The sequence below is a fragment of the Anopheles darlingi genome, chromosome 2 (genome assembly GCF_943734745.1).
Source record: "Anopheles darlingi chromosome 2, idAnoDarlMG_H_01, whole genome shotgun sequence".
Classification (NCBI taxonomy): Eukaryota; Metazoa; Arthropoda; class Insecta; order Diptera; family Culicidae; genus Anopheles; species Anopheles darlingi.
The window spans coordinates 72231057-72248556 of NC_064874.1; the positions used below are offsets into that span (position 1 = coordinate 72231057).

Sequence of the window (17500 nt, forward strand, 5' to 3'; positions counted from 1 at the left end):
TCTTAGTTCCGTTTTTATTCATCCGTCACGTCACACTCTGTTCGTCCTCGTCGTTCCTCTGGATGGTTTGCTGAGGCTGAAAAATCAGGAATACAGAACCCGCAAATGTGTTTCACGTTAGCCACACCACCCGCTCTGCTGGATAGTAATTACTAGGACACAGGGACTTCGTGAAGTAGCCAGTACGCCAAAAAGGATCTATTGTACGAGTTTTAGTAGCGTAGCCAATTAGGCGATAAGTTTGCGAAAAAGCTAGTGAAAAAAGGTTAGGAAGGAAGTGTAGCGCAACGAAGGATGTGCAAATGCAAAAGATAATTTATGTTTCTGCCTATCTTCATCCTCGATTCCACCGACATTCACGCACCGCATACACGGAGAGATTGAGTTACATGCGTAAGATTAATTTATTTCAGGATCTACACTCTAAAACAAGAGAAAGATTAGTACATGTTATAGCGTAACTGAAGCGCCTAGACACATCATTACTGGAAGTGGAGGTCTCTGTTTATCTTCTTTTTTATTTTAGTTAAATTCACAACATATCCATCCCCTACTCTTCATTGCGCGACGCACTCTCACTCTCTCTCTCGCGGGACGATGTATATTTGTAGCATTTACAGCGGTTGATGATAGTGATCAGAATACGTAACAATTTAACAAAGGCAACAATCACACGCTCCCTTTGGGACTGTAGGTACATACATACTAAGTTACTGCCCATGGTTACTTCTCAGCTAATCCTCCGTTAACCATGGCAACAAGGGCCATTAGAACTTAACCGCGATCGTTGGATTTTCGGCGTGTGCGTATTGGCATTTGATTGTCTACCACATGCTGTCGTCGCGAGCACTGCCTTGCGTGCAGTGCTGAACATTTGTGATTTTACGCGCTAAGTATCTTAAGTATCTAGCGGCCACTCGCTTCTTTTATCGATTGCTTGCGTTCGGTTTCTCGGTCAGGGTCGTCGAGGAACATTGGAGCAGCGGAACCATACTCCAAGTACGACGCCCGCGCGCCGTTACCGCGAAGAAAACGTACAACAGCAACTGAAACTGAAGTCATTAGCGGGCAGTACACCCTGGCATCGAGTTCTGTACATTCAGGAAAGGAAATTATTACAGCAATAGGATGGCAAAGTGAATGTATAAATTTACATAGAAATAGAGAAGTAGGCTATCGCTGGATGGGGAAGAAGGCAAATGTAACCAACGGAACATAACGAGAGACCTTTCGAAGAGGAAAATCCAATGAAAGAAACACCTTCAACAATGAAATATAAAATGCATTCTTCAAATTTACGCGCCGTTTGCGTCCATTTTTTACCGTTTTTTCGTTTTTGTCGTTTGCGCCGAGGGGTGTTCCGATGATGCGCTCCGCGCCGAGCATTTTGACACTGGCGCCTTTTTTCACTCTCGGCTTGATGTTTTCAGAAAAGTTCTTGCGCTCGCGATGCAATTCGTTCTAGTTTCGTTCCTTTCGTGTAGTGTTTCCCGCAAAAAAGAAAGTTTTAGGGTCCCGATGAGTCAATTAAAGGCTCTCAATCAGGTGTAAGGATATGCGCCCTTTCTATCTAGGAAAGCTCTTCGGTCCGCTCCGATTTCGGCAGAAGAAGTGGAATTCGATGTGATTGCTGATTGTGTGGTGCTGTTTTAGTATTTAGTGGTGGGTGGTTTCTTATCCGTTCTGTGTCCCTAATCAAAGCGTGTAAAGTGGGCTGCGATAATGATTTGCGGTGTCGATCGAATCCCCAAATGATTAGTCATGTTTGAAGAGGTTTATTAGTGCATCCCGTAAAGATTACGGTGGGTGTTGCTTGTTCTCCACCGATTTCGCTGCGACACCTTCCTCTCCTGGAACCAATCTTCCAGCGATTGTTCGAGAGCATGCAGAAGCTGGCCATATGAGGTAAGGAAGTCCATATTATTTTAATGAAATCAGCAACGGGGTCTCAAGTTGGGTCGTTCTTTTGCAGGCTATTTTCGGGAATTTTCCAATTTTTTGGTCATATTGAATTCCCTTTTGGGTTGTGTGGTCATGGGGTTCCGTGGAGAGGGACGGAAGGTTGTAGAGTTATGCATGTCGATGCATCGCTTCAATTTTGGTCGCAAGACCTGTTGGATTCGGATCGGAGTTTTGATGCGCGATAATTTCATTTTTATCATTTCTTATCAGGTAAAGCCTTCCTCGGTTACGATTTGCGGTTGGATTGCGGGGCATTGTTTCTTCGTCTCCGGATGTATCTTGGTGATAAGCCAATCGGCAACATGAAGATAAGACCCCGTAAAAAATGATCACTGCTTTTTTATGCTCTCGCCCTGGAATGCATTACAAAAGTCCTTCGAAAGAGGACCAATTTTGCTACATCTTTGACCCATGTTGGCGGTTAGAGGTCCCACAATGGACACTTGCTGTGGTACGGGAATCCCCGTAGGTCGGTTTGATCTCGTTGGGCAGTTTGTCTGATCAGTCAAAGGATCAAAGGAAATTATGGAAAAATCATGTGAGAAAATTTGGAAAAGAGCAAGTACAGTGCAAGTGTTCAAGTTGTTCAGTGATGATTGAGTTGAAACTAGAATGGTGATGAAAATATTTACTAAAGTCCGGACGAAAGGTAAGAAAGAGTCACTTTACTTTTTATATTAATAATAATAGTAATAATAATACTAGTATTAATTCAAAACCTAAGGCCGATGTACGGAAAACAATAAAATTTTGCGATTTTATTCTAAAACACTCACCGCAACAAACTTCGATTTTTTTACTGTCAAACGAGCAGCCGATGATGTGGACGAGGCTTCATACAATTTAGGTTTCGTGATCACAAACACCAACATCGGATACACTGAAAATGTTGGCCTCCCCACTCACATCTACGTATTTTCTAGGGAGCACTCGTATACATACACGCTAGGGCTAAAGCCTGTTCCAGTCACAATCTGGCTACATGGATTTAGTAAATTCTCAACAAAAGAAAGAGGAACAAAGCTGCTGCTCACGTGTTCTGCTGTTCGATCACCTGGGATTCTACACATTTCTGTCTACTTGATAAAATAAAGTAGAAGAAACAAATCGCTATCAAAAGGTTCCCGATATCCATACTGGATACAGAACGATCGGTGATTTAAAATACCGATCGGACCGATTCTAACTGAAACAGGCTTTACGCGAGTGATTCGGTGTGCGTGACCGAGCGACCGACCGACCGCCGAGAAAACCCTGACCAACAACACAACGCCGATTTTTTTTCAGAACCGTGCAAACCCTCGAGGAGTAAGTGTCGTTCGGCCGTCTTGGCAACGTGGCGCAGCGAAAAGGATTGGAAGGAGTGTGAGAGGGAGCGAGAGAGGTAGAGAGCGAGTGTGTATGTTTGTCCGAAGGAAAGAGTGAGAAGTGACTAGCGCTAGCTCGATCGACAACGCGGATTCGAAAGTTTGAACGCGCCCCCCTATCCTCGGCCAGCAGCAGCAGCAGCAGAGAAGGAGGACCCTGTGCCAATTTTTTGCTTTTCTTCATCGCGCTTCAATCGAGGTTAACGTTGCAGAAATTGGAAAACGCTGCGTTTTTGAGGCTGGTGAAAATTGGCGAACAAGCAAGTCGACGACACACGAGCGGGAGTTGTGAGGCTGTGCGATTTTATCCAACACCAAATTTCAAGTTTCCGGCCAGGCTTCCGCCCAGGAAGCTCTTCTTCTCATCCCCCCCGCCAACACTCGACACCTGGCAGTGTGTGGTGCCGTAAGAGCCGTTTTTCTTCGCGAAATCCAACCACCCACAAAGCAGCCAGCCTCCCCACCCCACCTCAGCCAGCCCGAGGACGAGGAGATTACATCGCGTTTCCGTATGTGCTCTGCCCGGTCGCTTACGCATCACCACCACCACCGCCACCGTCGCGCGTTCGCCGTTTCGCGAGAAAAGATCTATCTCCATCGACCCCCTCCGTGTGCCAGTTCCGTGAACCACCGACGAGAAGCGAGCAAATCTCGGTTGAATCTGTGATTATTCGTTTCTTTTTTATTTTGTTGCTACTGCTAAATTCTGGCTGACCTGTGTTATACCCACGAAAAGTGCGCGAAATTAGTGGTTTTGCTCAAATCAAAAGTTTCGTTTTGCCAATCGCGAGATCACGCTAGCAGCAGCTGCAATTTTCCAAGCAAATTATAGGCCCGAGGTCCGCGCTAGCAGCCATTTTTGAAATCGCGCACAGTCGTGTGCGTGTGCTGTGTTTGTGCCGTGTGTCGTCAGTCAGCCCGTGCCCGTGTGTGTCCGTCCACTGGCGTGTGTTTGTGCGCGCGAGTCCGTCGTGTGAACAGAAAAACGCACCAACACGGCCGCAACGTGTTGGACGAACAGCGTAAGCACAAAGCGCGGCGTATGAGTGTGCGTGTGGGCAATTCGTAACCAAGTTACGTTGTGTGCGCTGCACCGTGTGCCTGCTGTGCGTTGCTTTTGAATGAGTTCGTTGCCATTGTGTGCGTGTACTGTGCGCGTGTGAAAGGTTCCGTCTCTTTTGTTTCATTCGTTTCTCGTTCCTGACTACGTTCCTACACCGACACGGTTTGTCCTTCGCCTGGCTCCGTTCCCGAGTCACCACCATATCGCAGCCTGGCACCATCCACCCCAAGTGTGTGATCCTTTTGAGATTCCGTGAATTCAACCTCCAGTCCAGCCAACCACCCGCGCGCAAGTGGTCTTCGCCTCTTCTTGCCCCAGTTTACCTTCGATTCGCGCTTGTGCTTGTGCTTTGTGATCATCGCCCCCTTCCCCCCGTCGGGCACCACCATCATCACCCCTCGCGCCAGTGAGAGCTTCTTCGGTCGAATATCCGGTTCCGCGTGACGCAGCACTTAAAAGAGGAAGAAATAGTGGTGGAGAAGCAGAAGGAGGATAGGCGAAACTGGTACGCACGACGCACGCAGTTTGTGAATGTTATTCGCACGTTGCGGGACGAAACAGCAGCACAAAGGGAAATCGACGACGATACACCGTTGCCACGCCACCTCGGAAGCAGCAGCGCCTACCAAGACGACGACGACGACGACGTCGAGCATTATCATCACCACCATCACCAACAGCAGCAGCAACCTGCGTCGTCCATCATGAGAACAGAGGTGAATTCGGCGGCCGACTTTGTGATGAATTTGCTGCGCGTGCGGAAGGCGAACCAGCTGTCGGAGAACCAGCTGCAGCATTTCAAGGGCTCGCTCGAGCAGATACTGACGCGCCACTTCCAGCGTCACTGGTACCCGGAAGTGCCGACGAAGGGGTCCGGCTTTCGGTGCCTGCGGATCAACGGCAAGATGGATCCGATCATCGAGAAGGCGGGCCACGCCGTCGGTCTGAATGCGGTCATCCTGCGCAAGCTGCTACCCCTCGAGCTGACCATCTGGATCGATCCGGACGAGGTGTCGTATCGTATCGGTGAAAACGGGACGATCTGCGTGCTGTACGATATCGCGCAGAGCCGTGCCAGCCCGTCGTCGGACCTCGATTCGACGGGCAGCAGCACCGGGATGAGCCCGTGCGATGAGTTCATCATGGAGCGTGTCGGGCGGCTGGATCTGTCCGTCTCGTCGGTGGACAGTGGCAACGGTAGCAGTGGTGGGGCGATCGCCGACTACTTGGAGCACAGCTCCACCAACGGCAAGGCGCACCAGCAGCAGCACCATAACAACAAGTACAATCACAACAACCAATCGAACAACCACCATCATCACCATAACCATGGCAACAACAACAGCAACCATCATCATTACGCTAAGCAGCGTCACAGCAACAGCATGAGCTCGTCCTCGAGCGGACAAACTAGTCCCCCGTTGAGCCCACCGTACGGTGCGGCCAACGCCGCAGCCGCTGGCTACCTGAACTATCAGCAGCTGGCCAGATACCAACAGCAGCAGCAGCAGCAGCAACAACAGCAGCAGCAGCAGCAGCAGCAGCAACAGCAGCAACAACAGCAGCAGCAGCAGCAGCATGGAAATAGCTTCTATCCATCGGCTGCGGCCGTCCACCAGTCCCAGCAATACTTCCACTGGGACAACCAGTTCGTCAACAACAAAGTGCGAACTCAATGTTAAGCGCGCGCAACGACGACGACGAAGTAGAAGACAACATAGAGGTGCCCCCCGATCAACATCGATCACAAACCAAACCACCCACGACCACCACAACCACTACACCACCACCATTACCTAAATGCGTTTAACTTGATGGCCGCAGCATTACCCACCATCTCATCGCTACCACCGGAGGGTATAACGTAAGCTTGGGAACAGGGGTGAGAAGCAGGAGAAGGAGCATGCAGAAACGGATCTCTTATCATCCATTAGTACTTGGGATGAGGAAGCGAAGAGGAAGAGGGAACTTACGTGTGTTAATGCTGCGGTTCGGTTTTTACGTGCCGAGGAAGATCGCTTCAGTGAATTATTGCAAATGGGCGGAGGGAGAGAGAAAGAGAGATAGAGGTACGCGAGCGTGAGGGGAATGCGAAACAAGAAGAAGAAAAAGTGTCTGTGTCTCATGCACATAGTGATCTCACGACGAGAGAGATCTTTCATCGTCGCCACGCCAAGATGAAGAGGTAGCAGCAGCAACAGCAACGCCAGGCGCCACCATATACTACGCGGTATGATGGTGGTTGCAGGACGCAAAACGAAAGCAGAGTTCCTAGCAAAGAAGAAGATGTGTATGTGTGTGTATGTGTGTTATACATCCATAAGAAAAGCAGTGCGGGATGACAACGAGAGCACGAGAGGTCGACGATGACAACTGGCCGACGAAAGGAGGACGAGTTGATCAAGTTGTGATTGCTATGACGACGACGACGACGACGATAGCGACGATGCGATGCGATGCGATATTGAGCGCGGTGTACCTTTAATCGAATAATTTACCCACACAGTGCAAATCCTAGGCTATGGTTAAAAGTAATATCCATGTTTTTTTTTCAAACTGACGCAAACGAAAGACAAACCAGCAACAGCAGCAGAAGAAGAAGAGGAAGGAGGAAGAGGAGGAGCAGGGGGAGGAAAGGAGGGCAGAGCAAAGCGAGAGATGAGCGAAAGACACGGAAACAGAGGAGTCGATCGTTCGTTTCATGGTGATATTTCAAGGACAGGGAAGCAGCAAGCAAGCGCCGTCAGAAGTGATCTTCAAACACACAGTAAACACGCCATGAAGTTAAGAGTGTTGCAGTAATAGTAGTAGGTAGTAGTAGTTGTAGTAGTCCCTAGTGTCGTCGTGTGTCGTGGTAGACGAGTGGATGAGTTTGGGGTGTGATGCAGAGAGGGGCGCCATTGTTGGGGGTGAAACGATGGATTTAGCTGAGGAAGAAGGATGCCCGGGGGCACGCTCGATGCGGGGCGGTGCGGTGCCGGGCGTGTGACGCATTTCAATTGTGATCAATACTTATTTCAACACAAATGGCTTGTAATAATACCAGTAGTAAGCGAAGCAAGAGGGAGAGAGGGCGAGAACGAGTGCGGGAGAAAGAGAGAAAGTGGATCTAAGAAGAAGAGAAAATTGTATAAAAACAAAGAAAAAAAAAGAAAACCAACAACACAGCAACAAACATCTCGTAGTACAATGCAAGAACGATGATGATGATGATGATGATGATGATCATGAGGAAGAATGTCCGTACGATCCGATTAAGCAGTAGCAGGAGTAGTAGCAGATCGTACCGTTGAAAAAGATCTATGACAGGACACTTGGGCAGCGTCTCAAAGGATCATCTGTATGCGTGTGCGTGTGTGTGTATGTGTGTGTATTAGCGTGCATGTGTGTGTGTATGTGTGATTTGGCGCTAGTGACTGTATAGTAGAGGACAGAGAGAGAGAACGGAGGTCTAAGGCGAGTCAGAAGTGCAACATCAACAACAACAACAACAACAGAGTCATGCGCCGCAAGGGGAGAGGTTGATAGGCAGCCATCCAGCCAGTGGAAAAAGAGGAGGAGGAAGAGGAGGAAGAGAGGGGATGTGGTAGCGTATCATCACTTCTCCTTGATGTGGAAAGGCTTATTTTTATAAATACTTTTTTTAAACGATTTATTCGCGTGCATTTGCGTGCGATCGCGCGTCATGCAAAGATCATCCCCCTCACGCGTACTCACTTATGCAAAGACACCCCCTACATCTACGAACTGGCCTGATGCGTGCCGCGTAGTGAAGACGATGATCTACGCATCCTGTGAACAACCTCGTGCGAGATCTTCTTCTTCGCATGATCGCATGATGCGCCAGAACCATATCAACGCTGCTCCACCATCGGGCAAAGTTTGTTTCTTCTCTTGGCACAGCTGCAGCAGCCTCGCATTGCCTTGCATTGCATTGTGTGCTGCAAATGCTGCTGCTGCTGCTGCTGCTGTTGTTGCTGCATTGCCATCCATACAACAAGCAATACCACCATCTATTGTTTGTAAAGCAACAACGAAGTTGCAGAGCTGCAACGGCAGCACCAGCGATCGCGCACGCACGATCAGCATCAACAACAACACCATTAGCAGCACACCAGGTGGCAGAGGGGTGGTGTGGCCGGAACAGTTCAAAGTAGGGTGATAAATCGAGGGAGGGAGAGAGGGTGTGAATGCTCTGAATGGTGCGAAGCGGGGAGCGGAGCAGGCAGACAGATTAATGTTTTAAGTTAATTTGTCCTGCTGACTGTGGCTCTCTCTCTCTCTCTTCGTACGATGCGGGCGGCGGCGAAGGCGGCATCATCACCATCCGATAGCCTCCCCCCACCCCATCCCGCGTGATTCCTTTCCCCATTTTTTGTGGGAAGTTATAATAGTAACTAAACAGCAGCGAGGCAGCGGAAAGAACGCGAGATAAGGATAGGATCAGCACAGGAAAGAGGACAGAAGGAGGGATGCAGGCATAGTAATGGGAAAGCTGATGAGAAAAAGGGATATGCGACAGAGATAATGATGATGATGATCAATTGTTTATAATCTTTATATATACATAATTTTGCTTATAATTATTTTGCTGTAACAATTTTCGAATCAAACAAAAAGGAATAAGATCTACACTTGCATAAAAAACATTGAAAAACTCTTTGTTTATTTTTTTCTTCTGTTTGTTCACTGGCTGCTGGCTGTGGAGCAGGGAACGGGGGAAGGGAAAGGACATGAGGCGCACCCGAAATGATGAGAAACTGGAGATCACGATTTTAATCACACAATTCACATGCACACACAGCCGCCACACACGTTACATGTTCGTATCTGCAAACATAAAACACACACACACACACACACGCGTACGCATAACATAATTGAACATAACTGGATAATGGACCATGGAACATGGAAATATGGCTAAACCACGGAAATACGGTATTTGAAGCAAAGCAGTAGCGGAGGAGCGGAATATGTTTTTTTTTGTTTTCTTTCTTTTTTTTCCTCCCACCCATTTATCGGTCTTTTTTTTTTTATAAGTCTTAAGCAAATCTTGTTTTCAGTGACCAAAAGTGGTCAAAGCAAACGAGTCAAGGAAAGGAGAAGAAAATATGGTAACAACAGAGGGGGGCTGCGCGCACTCACACTGGACCCACACATCAACATCATCCCAACCATTGTTTTGGATTATTATTATCGAGAAATTGGATCTCGTCATCCAAGCAGGCAGCCGGTGGGAAATGGATGGATTTGTGTGACGCCTGCGCTGTGCGTGTATTTTGTATCTCATTTTTGTCGTTTGTAGGGATGCCGTTGAGCAAAACGGATGGGACAAACGGATGTATCTCTCAGGCGGCGGTACTCTTTCAGAAGAAAATGTTTCAAAGTGAATCATAAGGTGGCCATAGGGTGGTTCTAAAGGAAGAACAGTGTGTACCTTGTAGCTCTTTGGTGCTTCACCTTGTCCGTGAAGCGCCGGTTCCTGGTCGGCGTTGGTTGCTGTTGACAACATCCCCCCAGCGCACAACGACGGCGTACGAGAGTTGAGTCACGTATATCGCCCGTGTTTTGTCTCGTGTTCTCTCACAGCAGATGACCGACCGGATCGGTGGTCCCGGTTGTCGGTCGCCGTCGTCGTCGCCGTCGTCGGGTGTCAGCTAAGTATTTTGAATTTGAAGTTGTTTTTCTTCACCAAATGCTCGCCCGCCGCCGCCTCCCTAGATAACGCGAGAAGCACGGAGCACGACGAGCATGATAATGTTTGCTCAGCCGTTCTCTCAGCGAAACGAACAACAACGCTAAATTGAGACCGTAGGTCAAACTCTCGTTCGTTCGGCGTGTCTCTGCGTGTGTGTTTGTGCGCCGCTGTTGGTGTGAGCGTGCCCATGAAAATTGATGATGGCACTCCAGGCGGCGGACGGGCGGAACGCGCAAACTACGCAGTTCTTTTCGTGCTCGAGAGTGCGTTCCGTCCAAAAAACAGCAGAAAAAACATCCCGATCCCTCGATGACGCAGATGCGAGAGAGCCAACCCAGCCTTGCTAGAGAATATCAGGGGGAAGGAAGGGGTTAGAGCATGATAGGTGAAAGAGTGACAGAGAGAGAGATGGTTGTTTGGCCAGAGATTAGAGCTCTGATTAAGGGTGCAGATAGGGGATGGATGAGAGCGACTTCTCATCAAGTCATTCACGTCGTGCCCTTTCCCTCTCTGCCACCTGGTAGACCTTTAGCAACCGAACCACACGCCACCAGCAAAGGAACAATGGTTTTGGTTGCTGGCGCCTCCTGGCGTGAGAGAAGGGTTGAATGTGCGTCTGTGAGCACAATTGAGTTGCGCGCATTTTTGTTAGTGTGCCGGCTCATCTTCGAGTTTGCACTTTTGAAGCATCAGTTCAGGGCAAGGTGAGGGAGGAAGGGAGATGATACCAGAGATCCGCTATGCACACTACACACGAACGTCAGAAACGTGGAATGATGTTTGTTTCACGTTTCGTGAGGCCTCTCAGCCGCGTGCTTCGCGTACGATTCTAACTTACACGCGAAACAACAACGCACGCCAGGTTGAGACCATGATGTTAACAGCACTGCGATTGTGAATGGGGGATGGAGGATGATGTTTCATTGTTTGGCGCAAATGTTCACAATCCGCTTGTCATCACTGGCGGAGGGGGAGAGTTAGTGTTTGCTGTAAAATGCTGCGCTTTTGAGCGTAGATACAGGATATCTTCTTCGATCATTCAGTAGCTGATGATGCCGTGGATGATCATCGATCGAAGAAAGTGATAGGAGTGCTCCAGGATTGGTGGCAAAGGACACAAGCCAAGCTTGCGCCCCTGTGCCGTTGGTGTGAGACTGTAGCCTTTATGTTTGTCTAGGTTTACGTTAGGTATGTAAATGTTTGGCAACTAACAATGGAACAATCGAATGATAGATAAAACGAGGCAAGGGGACAGAGGGGGAGAGATAATATATTGTGATCAACGATTTTTACTGCAGCTGTGTGTGTCGGTGCGAAAATATGTCCTGTCGCGCCCGAAAAGGACTCATCACACAGGGAGAAATCATAAGCTAGCGAAATAACGTTCGTGTAAGGTGCAAGTACAAAACACATCGCCTCAGAGTGATCGGTTTTCAGGTTAACCAAAATGCGATCGCCAAGCGCTGGCTTTGAGATTTATTCGTGGCAGCAACAGCAGCAGCAGCAGCACGACTTTGCCAACTATGCTGATATATGCTGAGTTTTGCGCGCACACAACATACACCAACAGCCTTTTTATAGCGTGCATCGTCCGAGAGTGTCCGCGACGATCCTTTTCATTCTTCTTTTTTACATTTTTGTACATATAACTGCAAGTGAGTTTATAACATCATCTTCGGATGGAGGATTGTGATACAACAGAGAGGAAGGTGCCAGGTTCCTCCTCGCCACGGATTCCTTCGTCCTGTGTATGGTTCGATGGCTCGATTTACCAACGAAGAGCACATTGGGCAAGCATGGTTCTTGGTGAATATAGGAACAAAGATCCCCGGTACAAAGGACAGTAGCCAGTTGGCAACAAAATATTGCAAAACCGTTCATTAACGTGTGGGTTTTTAAGGGTGGAAAACACAACACAAGAGAGGAGGGGGTACCATGGGTGGTAGCCTCTCTGAATCGTCTTCGTTTAACAACTACTACTTCTCTAGGATGGTTTCTCTCTAGTCTCGCGGATTTCGCGACTTTACGATATTTGGTTTCTTCGGTGAACGCTTTTGGATTATTTTGTTGCGATACTTGTCGATAAGAAAGCGAGAAAGTTAGGGCAGAAGGGGGGTACTGTTAGGGAACGCAGATAGTAAGCGGAATTAACGTAATATGTGACTTTTAGCTGTTGTTGAATGATCGAACCTGTGGAATGCGGGAATGAATTCGTACTGGTTCTTGTGCAATAGGCCTAAAAGGGAAATCGATGGAAATGATTTCCATTAATTGTTAAAAATGAAAACAACAACAAAGCTTGTAATCAGGCGTAATCACACGTACACGGTGATAGTCGCTGGCTCGTTTCGTATAGGTGCCAGGTAACAACTTGTGGTATACTCGAGTGTCACAACACGACAAAATATGATCTACAGAGCGCTTAACAAATATATTTGAATGTGATAATAAATATTTTTATATATCAAAAGGCAGAAGGGAAGAAAACTTGGCCCACTTTCCCGTCACGAGATCATGAGCCACAGAAAAGGGCGAAGGGACAACAACTAATGAACAAACAAACAAACAAACAAAAAAACAGGAAATATGTAACGAATGAATTTGCTTTACTTTCCCGAATTGCATCGGAAAAGGTGTGATGCGCACCATCTTAGCAGAATTAACGGAACTTCAACTCAATAACAACACAAACTACACACTAAATCACTAATCAAAGAGCTGGGCCCTTGCGCTGGGCAGGAGGGACACCTTGCAGCACGGCTGTAACTGGGCAGTACTGGAGTTAATGGCCAGTTCCAGAGGACGGACCCCTCTTTTCGTGGATGCATATTTTACGTAAAAGTACGACACACACGACATCCTCCTTGCTTCAAACAAACAAAAAAATGGATTAATATATTCAAACCAACGTCTCGAACGAAATGTGATCGCAGAGGAATGTTACTACAAACCTTCGTAAATGTTTGTAAAATATTTGCGTCAAGCAGACAATTTTAACTGAACTATTTTTTAAAGAAGAAACTTGTAAACCCGTACGTAAGGATAGCGAAGAGAGAGAGAGAGAGAGAGAGAAAAAGCGAGATCGGCCATGTATGGGTGGAACAGTTAGTGACCGTTATGCAACCTCTTTCTCCTAAGAATCCGATCGAATTGATGTGTGCGCAGCGGCAGAGAAGGCGTTGATACCGGTTTGTTGTTTTATGTATAAAAACAGATACTATCACATTCATAGATATTTTAAGGTGAAAGATCACTGTAGAGATCATAATATTGAAGGAGAGAGGTCCTATTTCGACCGAGTCGAGTCGAGTGTGGTCCGCCTTTATCCTCAAAAACCGATAAAGGCAAAGGGTAGGTTTTGCAGGAGAAAGCGATCAGCCAACTGAACTCCTCGGCTCCTCTCGCGGGCCAACAATCAAACCTTCATCTGCTGTGGGGAGGATACAGCATTATCTCTAAGATCTTCAGCAACGACAACAACGTCTGTTGCTCTCTCGTAAAGGCTGATGCTACATTGTTAAATCGAACACATCGAGCCCCAGAGCGTGTAATAGGCGCGAGTGGCCCTCAAAAAAGGGGTGAGATAAGGGGCGAGGATCGGTCACAGTTGGCCCGCCACCACCACCACCACATCAGCGGCGAAAGATGTTGGGCGCCGTACTGTACCGAGCTGTTTTCCCATATTAGCACCATACCAAAATAGATAAAGAGAGAGAAAAAGATTGTGTGTGTGTGTGTGTTTACACAACATTGTTGCCGAGATGGGGGCAGCTAATAGTGTTTGGCTCCTTTGTGGCCCACACTGTGTGGATGCTACATCGACTTCATTTCACACGTTTCACACTCTTTGTGATTTCACTTTTTAATCAATTTTATCAACCGAACATGTTTACTTGCATGTTCGTTCGTAGTGCGCTTTTTGATTCGAGTCGAGTAGAGCTGGCGAAATTCAATCCATGATTGTCAATTTGCGCTATTACAATTCCATCTATCACTTCCACATTTTTTGTCATCAATATCTGATGTTGTTATTGTGTCTCGGCAAGTGTTGCTAGCAGGCCACAAAGTAACAAAAGTGAATTGTTTTCCATGAGTCAAGAAGGTATGATAATCAATATCCCCCCGCACAGAGAACCCAGAACAATACGAAATCAATAAGACTACCAAAAACCAAACGTACAAATCTCTAGGCAGTAGTTTGAGACAACTTTAAAACGCGAAGCGAAAGAACACTCCAAACGACACACGGCCCAAGGTGTCAGCTCTCTGTGGCGGCGTGCACCTGTTTGGTGTCCTGTGTTCAGTTTTGATCCTTTTTCATCTCAACATGATCACCGTTGTTTCGCGTTTTCCCGGTCGTCCACAGTGGAAGTAGTATCGTCGTAGTAGAACGTCGTCTCCGCTAGTTAATCGCGCTTTGGTTGGTGCTAGTAGCGTAGGACTTGTTGACACTAACGTTGCCGACTGAGGGATATGATCCTCCTACTCAGCTACCGTTCACCGTGCGCCAGGGTATGACTGTTGGTGCAACGGTTTTTAGCTAAGCGCCGCTGCACAGTATTGCTCCCCTCATGGAGACCGCGGTCTGTGGTGGCGCCAGACTGGTATTTTGAAAGTGCTCGCGATCGCACGATCGTGCTTCAGAAGCGCTTTGCACCGTACGATCGGCAGTTAGTTACACTCTCACCAGTCGACTAACTTCTTTCGAGATCGCCGTAAAGCCATTTCAAATAGAATACTCCTATGGTTTGATGTGTGTTTTCCTGAGACCACATCGATCGCGCATCGATCGTAAGGATTGCGTATGTTTTTTTCTTTCTTTATTGTTTTGGTTTTTGATATATCTTGGGCTTTAGAAACGCGCCACAGAACACATCACAACCAGCAACCGCCCTCAAACCAGTTTTCGAGTCTGCATGACGCGACCCTGGCCCGTGTGTGGGTTGATCGTTCGGTCTGGTTTGAGGTTTTTTTCTTTCTCCCCTCCCCCCGGCTTATTTCGTGGTTTCCTCTCTATATTTACGCGAGAGAAGCTTTCAAACACAGCACCACCGAAGCCTCCTGAGCGCTGAGCCTGTTTTTGCTGCCGTACGCGGGGCCGCGTAGTAGAGTGTAGAGTGTGTTGTGAACGGTGCGCCGTTGCTCGAAAGCCTGTTTCAACGTTGGCGATCGTCTTTTATGGCAACACACTCGCCGAGCCGGCCACCACCACCGGGGCCACCGGTTGCCACTGTGTTGAGCGTGTTCGAGAGTCGCCGGTTCGGTTGAGAAAGACACTCTGTAATGATGCCGCGCGCACGCACGCACTGGCCTGGCTGTCGTCGTCGTCGGGATGGGGGGGAGGCCCAGGCCCTGTGTGAACGAAAAGCCGTTTAACTAGTTTGCTGCGCCTTACTTTTTTTTCTCTTTTAAACTTGGCTTGGGACGTTTTATTCACGTTTTGTCGGGAGCGACGGCCATGTTGCAGTCGAGACGAGAAGAGGTTTAATAGAGAAACGTGCGCCCAGGGCAGCAGCACCCTATTTAACTCGATGCTGCTGCTGCTGCTGTTGCTGCGGCTAGAGAGTTTGCGATCGAGATACGGATTGGAAATGGGGATCCTCTCGCGGTGTTTACCCCCCAAAAACTGGTTGTTAAATGTGTCTCGACATTTCGAGCCTCTGCACTTATGCAGCGCGTGATCATTTACTGAGTTCAGTTTCGCACCAAAACGGCGAGCATTATTTTTTTGGGGACGGCTTTTTAACGGTGCAATTTTAACGATTGCACTTCTCCCCTGCATACTCTTATCCACTGTGGAATGTCGATGCTCTTGTTTCGGCAATGATAACCGGAAAGTTAACAAACGCGGGCAGAAGGATCGTCGCATCGTCGTGATCCATGTTCTCCAGTTTCGAATAGGTTCTTTAGAAACATGTCAAGGCATAGGGGATTCCACTCCACACTCGTACAATTACATGGATAACAATAATTTGTCTTACACACGGTGAAGCAAAAAAAAAACAGAACAAGTGAAACGTACAAATTTTAAATTAATGTAAGAGACCATTTAACATCGAGCAAAAAAGGCGAGTGCACGTACAACCTAAGAACGACGATTTATATAGCCAAGATATATTTAAAAGAAAACAACGGGGAGCGCGTTTAGTCAAACTACCGCGACAAACAACAACAACAACAACAACAAGAAAAACTGAAGGACCTATCCTACCTGGAAAACAGAATCCGATAAAAACCCGAAATAACAACTGATGCAAACAACTGTGATTCGAGAAAAAAAAACGGTACCGCGGGAGAACAAAGTCAACGGTACAGATGGAGCGGAAGTACCGCCATCCATAGACACACTGTCTCCCAGGATATGAACAACAACTTTTGCGATACTAAGAAACTCAGATACACCACATTTTGAACGCTTGTGCTGAATGCTACACATCTGACGATCGCTCCCCTGATAGCGGGAACGATGGGGAACGATGTAAACACAGGCTTTGATAAAGATAGGACCTGAGCACCGCATCTGCATCGGTGTTTCATTACCTTTTAAGGACAACAGGAGTTATATTTTGCTAATGCGTTTTGAGTGGTTTGATCCTGTATATGAGGCAAGCGGGGTTTTGCACGATCGTCAATCAGTGACCATCACCTCTCTCTCTCTCTCTCTCTCTAGATCAGGCATGTAATGGCAACAGCTAAATTTCATAATATTTCGTGTCGAGTCAACGAGAAGAAGTGGATCTGTAGGATCTTCCTACAGATATGACACGTCAAAAGAAGACAGGAACTGTGTTTGTGCAAATGTGACACGATGAGAGCCAGAAAGAGGACGCGTGGCAGGCTAACGTGGCTAACGAAATTGGAACAGCTTTGCTTTTCGTGGTCACAACTCTTGCAGAAGAATTGTGTGGCGCTTGCGAGAGGGAGGGGCGCCCGCAACACAACATTGTATAGTTATGTGCATAAAAATGTAAAAAGGTGAATTAATTATAGTATAAAAAGGCTGAAAGTACCTGGTGCGCGCAAGGTAACAATTACAAAACGGGAGAGAAAAAAAAACAAGAATTGTGCAAAAAACAAACGCCGCGCCAATCTTGTGCAATTTCGAACTGGGCAAGGAACAGCGGACAGGACAGGGGGTGGTGGCGCATTGAACAAATTGTATCCTCCCACCACCCACTCGTACAAAAGCGAAACAAAAACAAACCCTACAAAAACCGTACACCAGAACAGAACAACAACGTGTGCACATGTAGCAACTAAAAACTGTATTTGCAATAATCTAAGTGTGCGGGGCGGGTGTGGTTTTGGTGACCACACAGAGTATGTGAATTCTTCTCACGTTTTCGTTGGGATGTTTTAGAATACGACGGAGTACGACCAAAAACCTTACAATCCCTAATCACAAAC

The 17500-nt window shown here is 47.5% G+C and overlaps 2 protein-coding genes and 1 long non-coding RNA gene across 3 annotated transcripts in view; all 3 read left to right on the forward strand.

Moving 5' to 3' along the window:
- The window catches only part of LOC125960139 (chromodomain-helicase-DNA-binding protein 1), a 10251-nt gene extending 8933 nt beyond the window's left edge, over positions 1 to 1318 (forward strand). The window contains exon 7 of the mRNA XM_049693345.1: positions 1 to 1318. This exon is cut by the window's left edge and continues 307 nt beyond it. Within this exon, the coding sequence (XP_049549302.1) occupies positions 1 to 6 (6 nt within the window). The 3' untranslated portion in view covers positions 7 to 1318.
- A 125-nt stretch (positions 1319 to 1443) lies between these two features.
- The window catches only part of LOC125960156 (uncharacterized), a 53404-nt gene continuing 37347 nt past the window's right edge, over positions 1444 to 17500 (forward strand). The window contains exon 1 of the long non-coding RNA XR_007469819.1: positions 1444 to 1905. This is a non-coding gene — a long non-coding RNA (uncharacterized LOC125960156). The remainder of the gene's footprint in view (positions 1906 to 17500) is intronic.
- Positions 3240 to 17182, forward strand: LOC125960148 (uncharacterized protein DDB_G0283357-like). Its single transcript, XM_049693360.1, has one exon. The coding sequence runs from the start codon at positions 5097 to 5099 to the stop codon at positions 6072 to 6074; it is 978 nt and encodes a 325-aa protein (XP_049549317.1). The 5' UTR covers positions 3240 to 5096; the 3' UTR covers positions 6075 to 17182.

Bases quoted from the DNA above. Each gene is read 5' to 3' on its own strand.
- LOC125960148 (XM_049693360.1), top strand. From the start codon at position 5,097: ATGAGAACAGAGGTGAATTCGGCGGCCGACTTTGTGATGAATTTGCTG.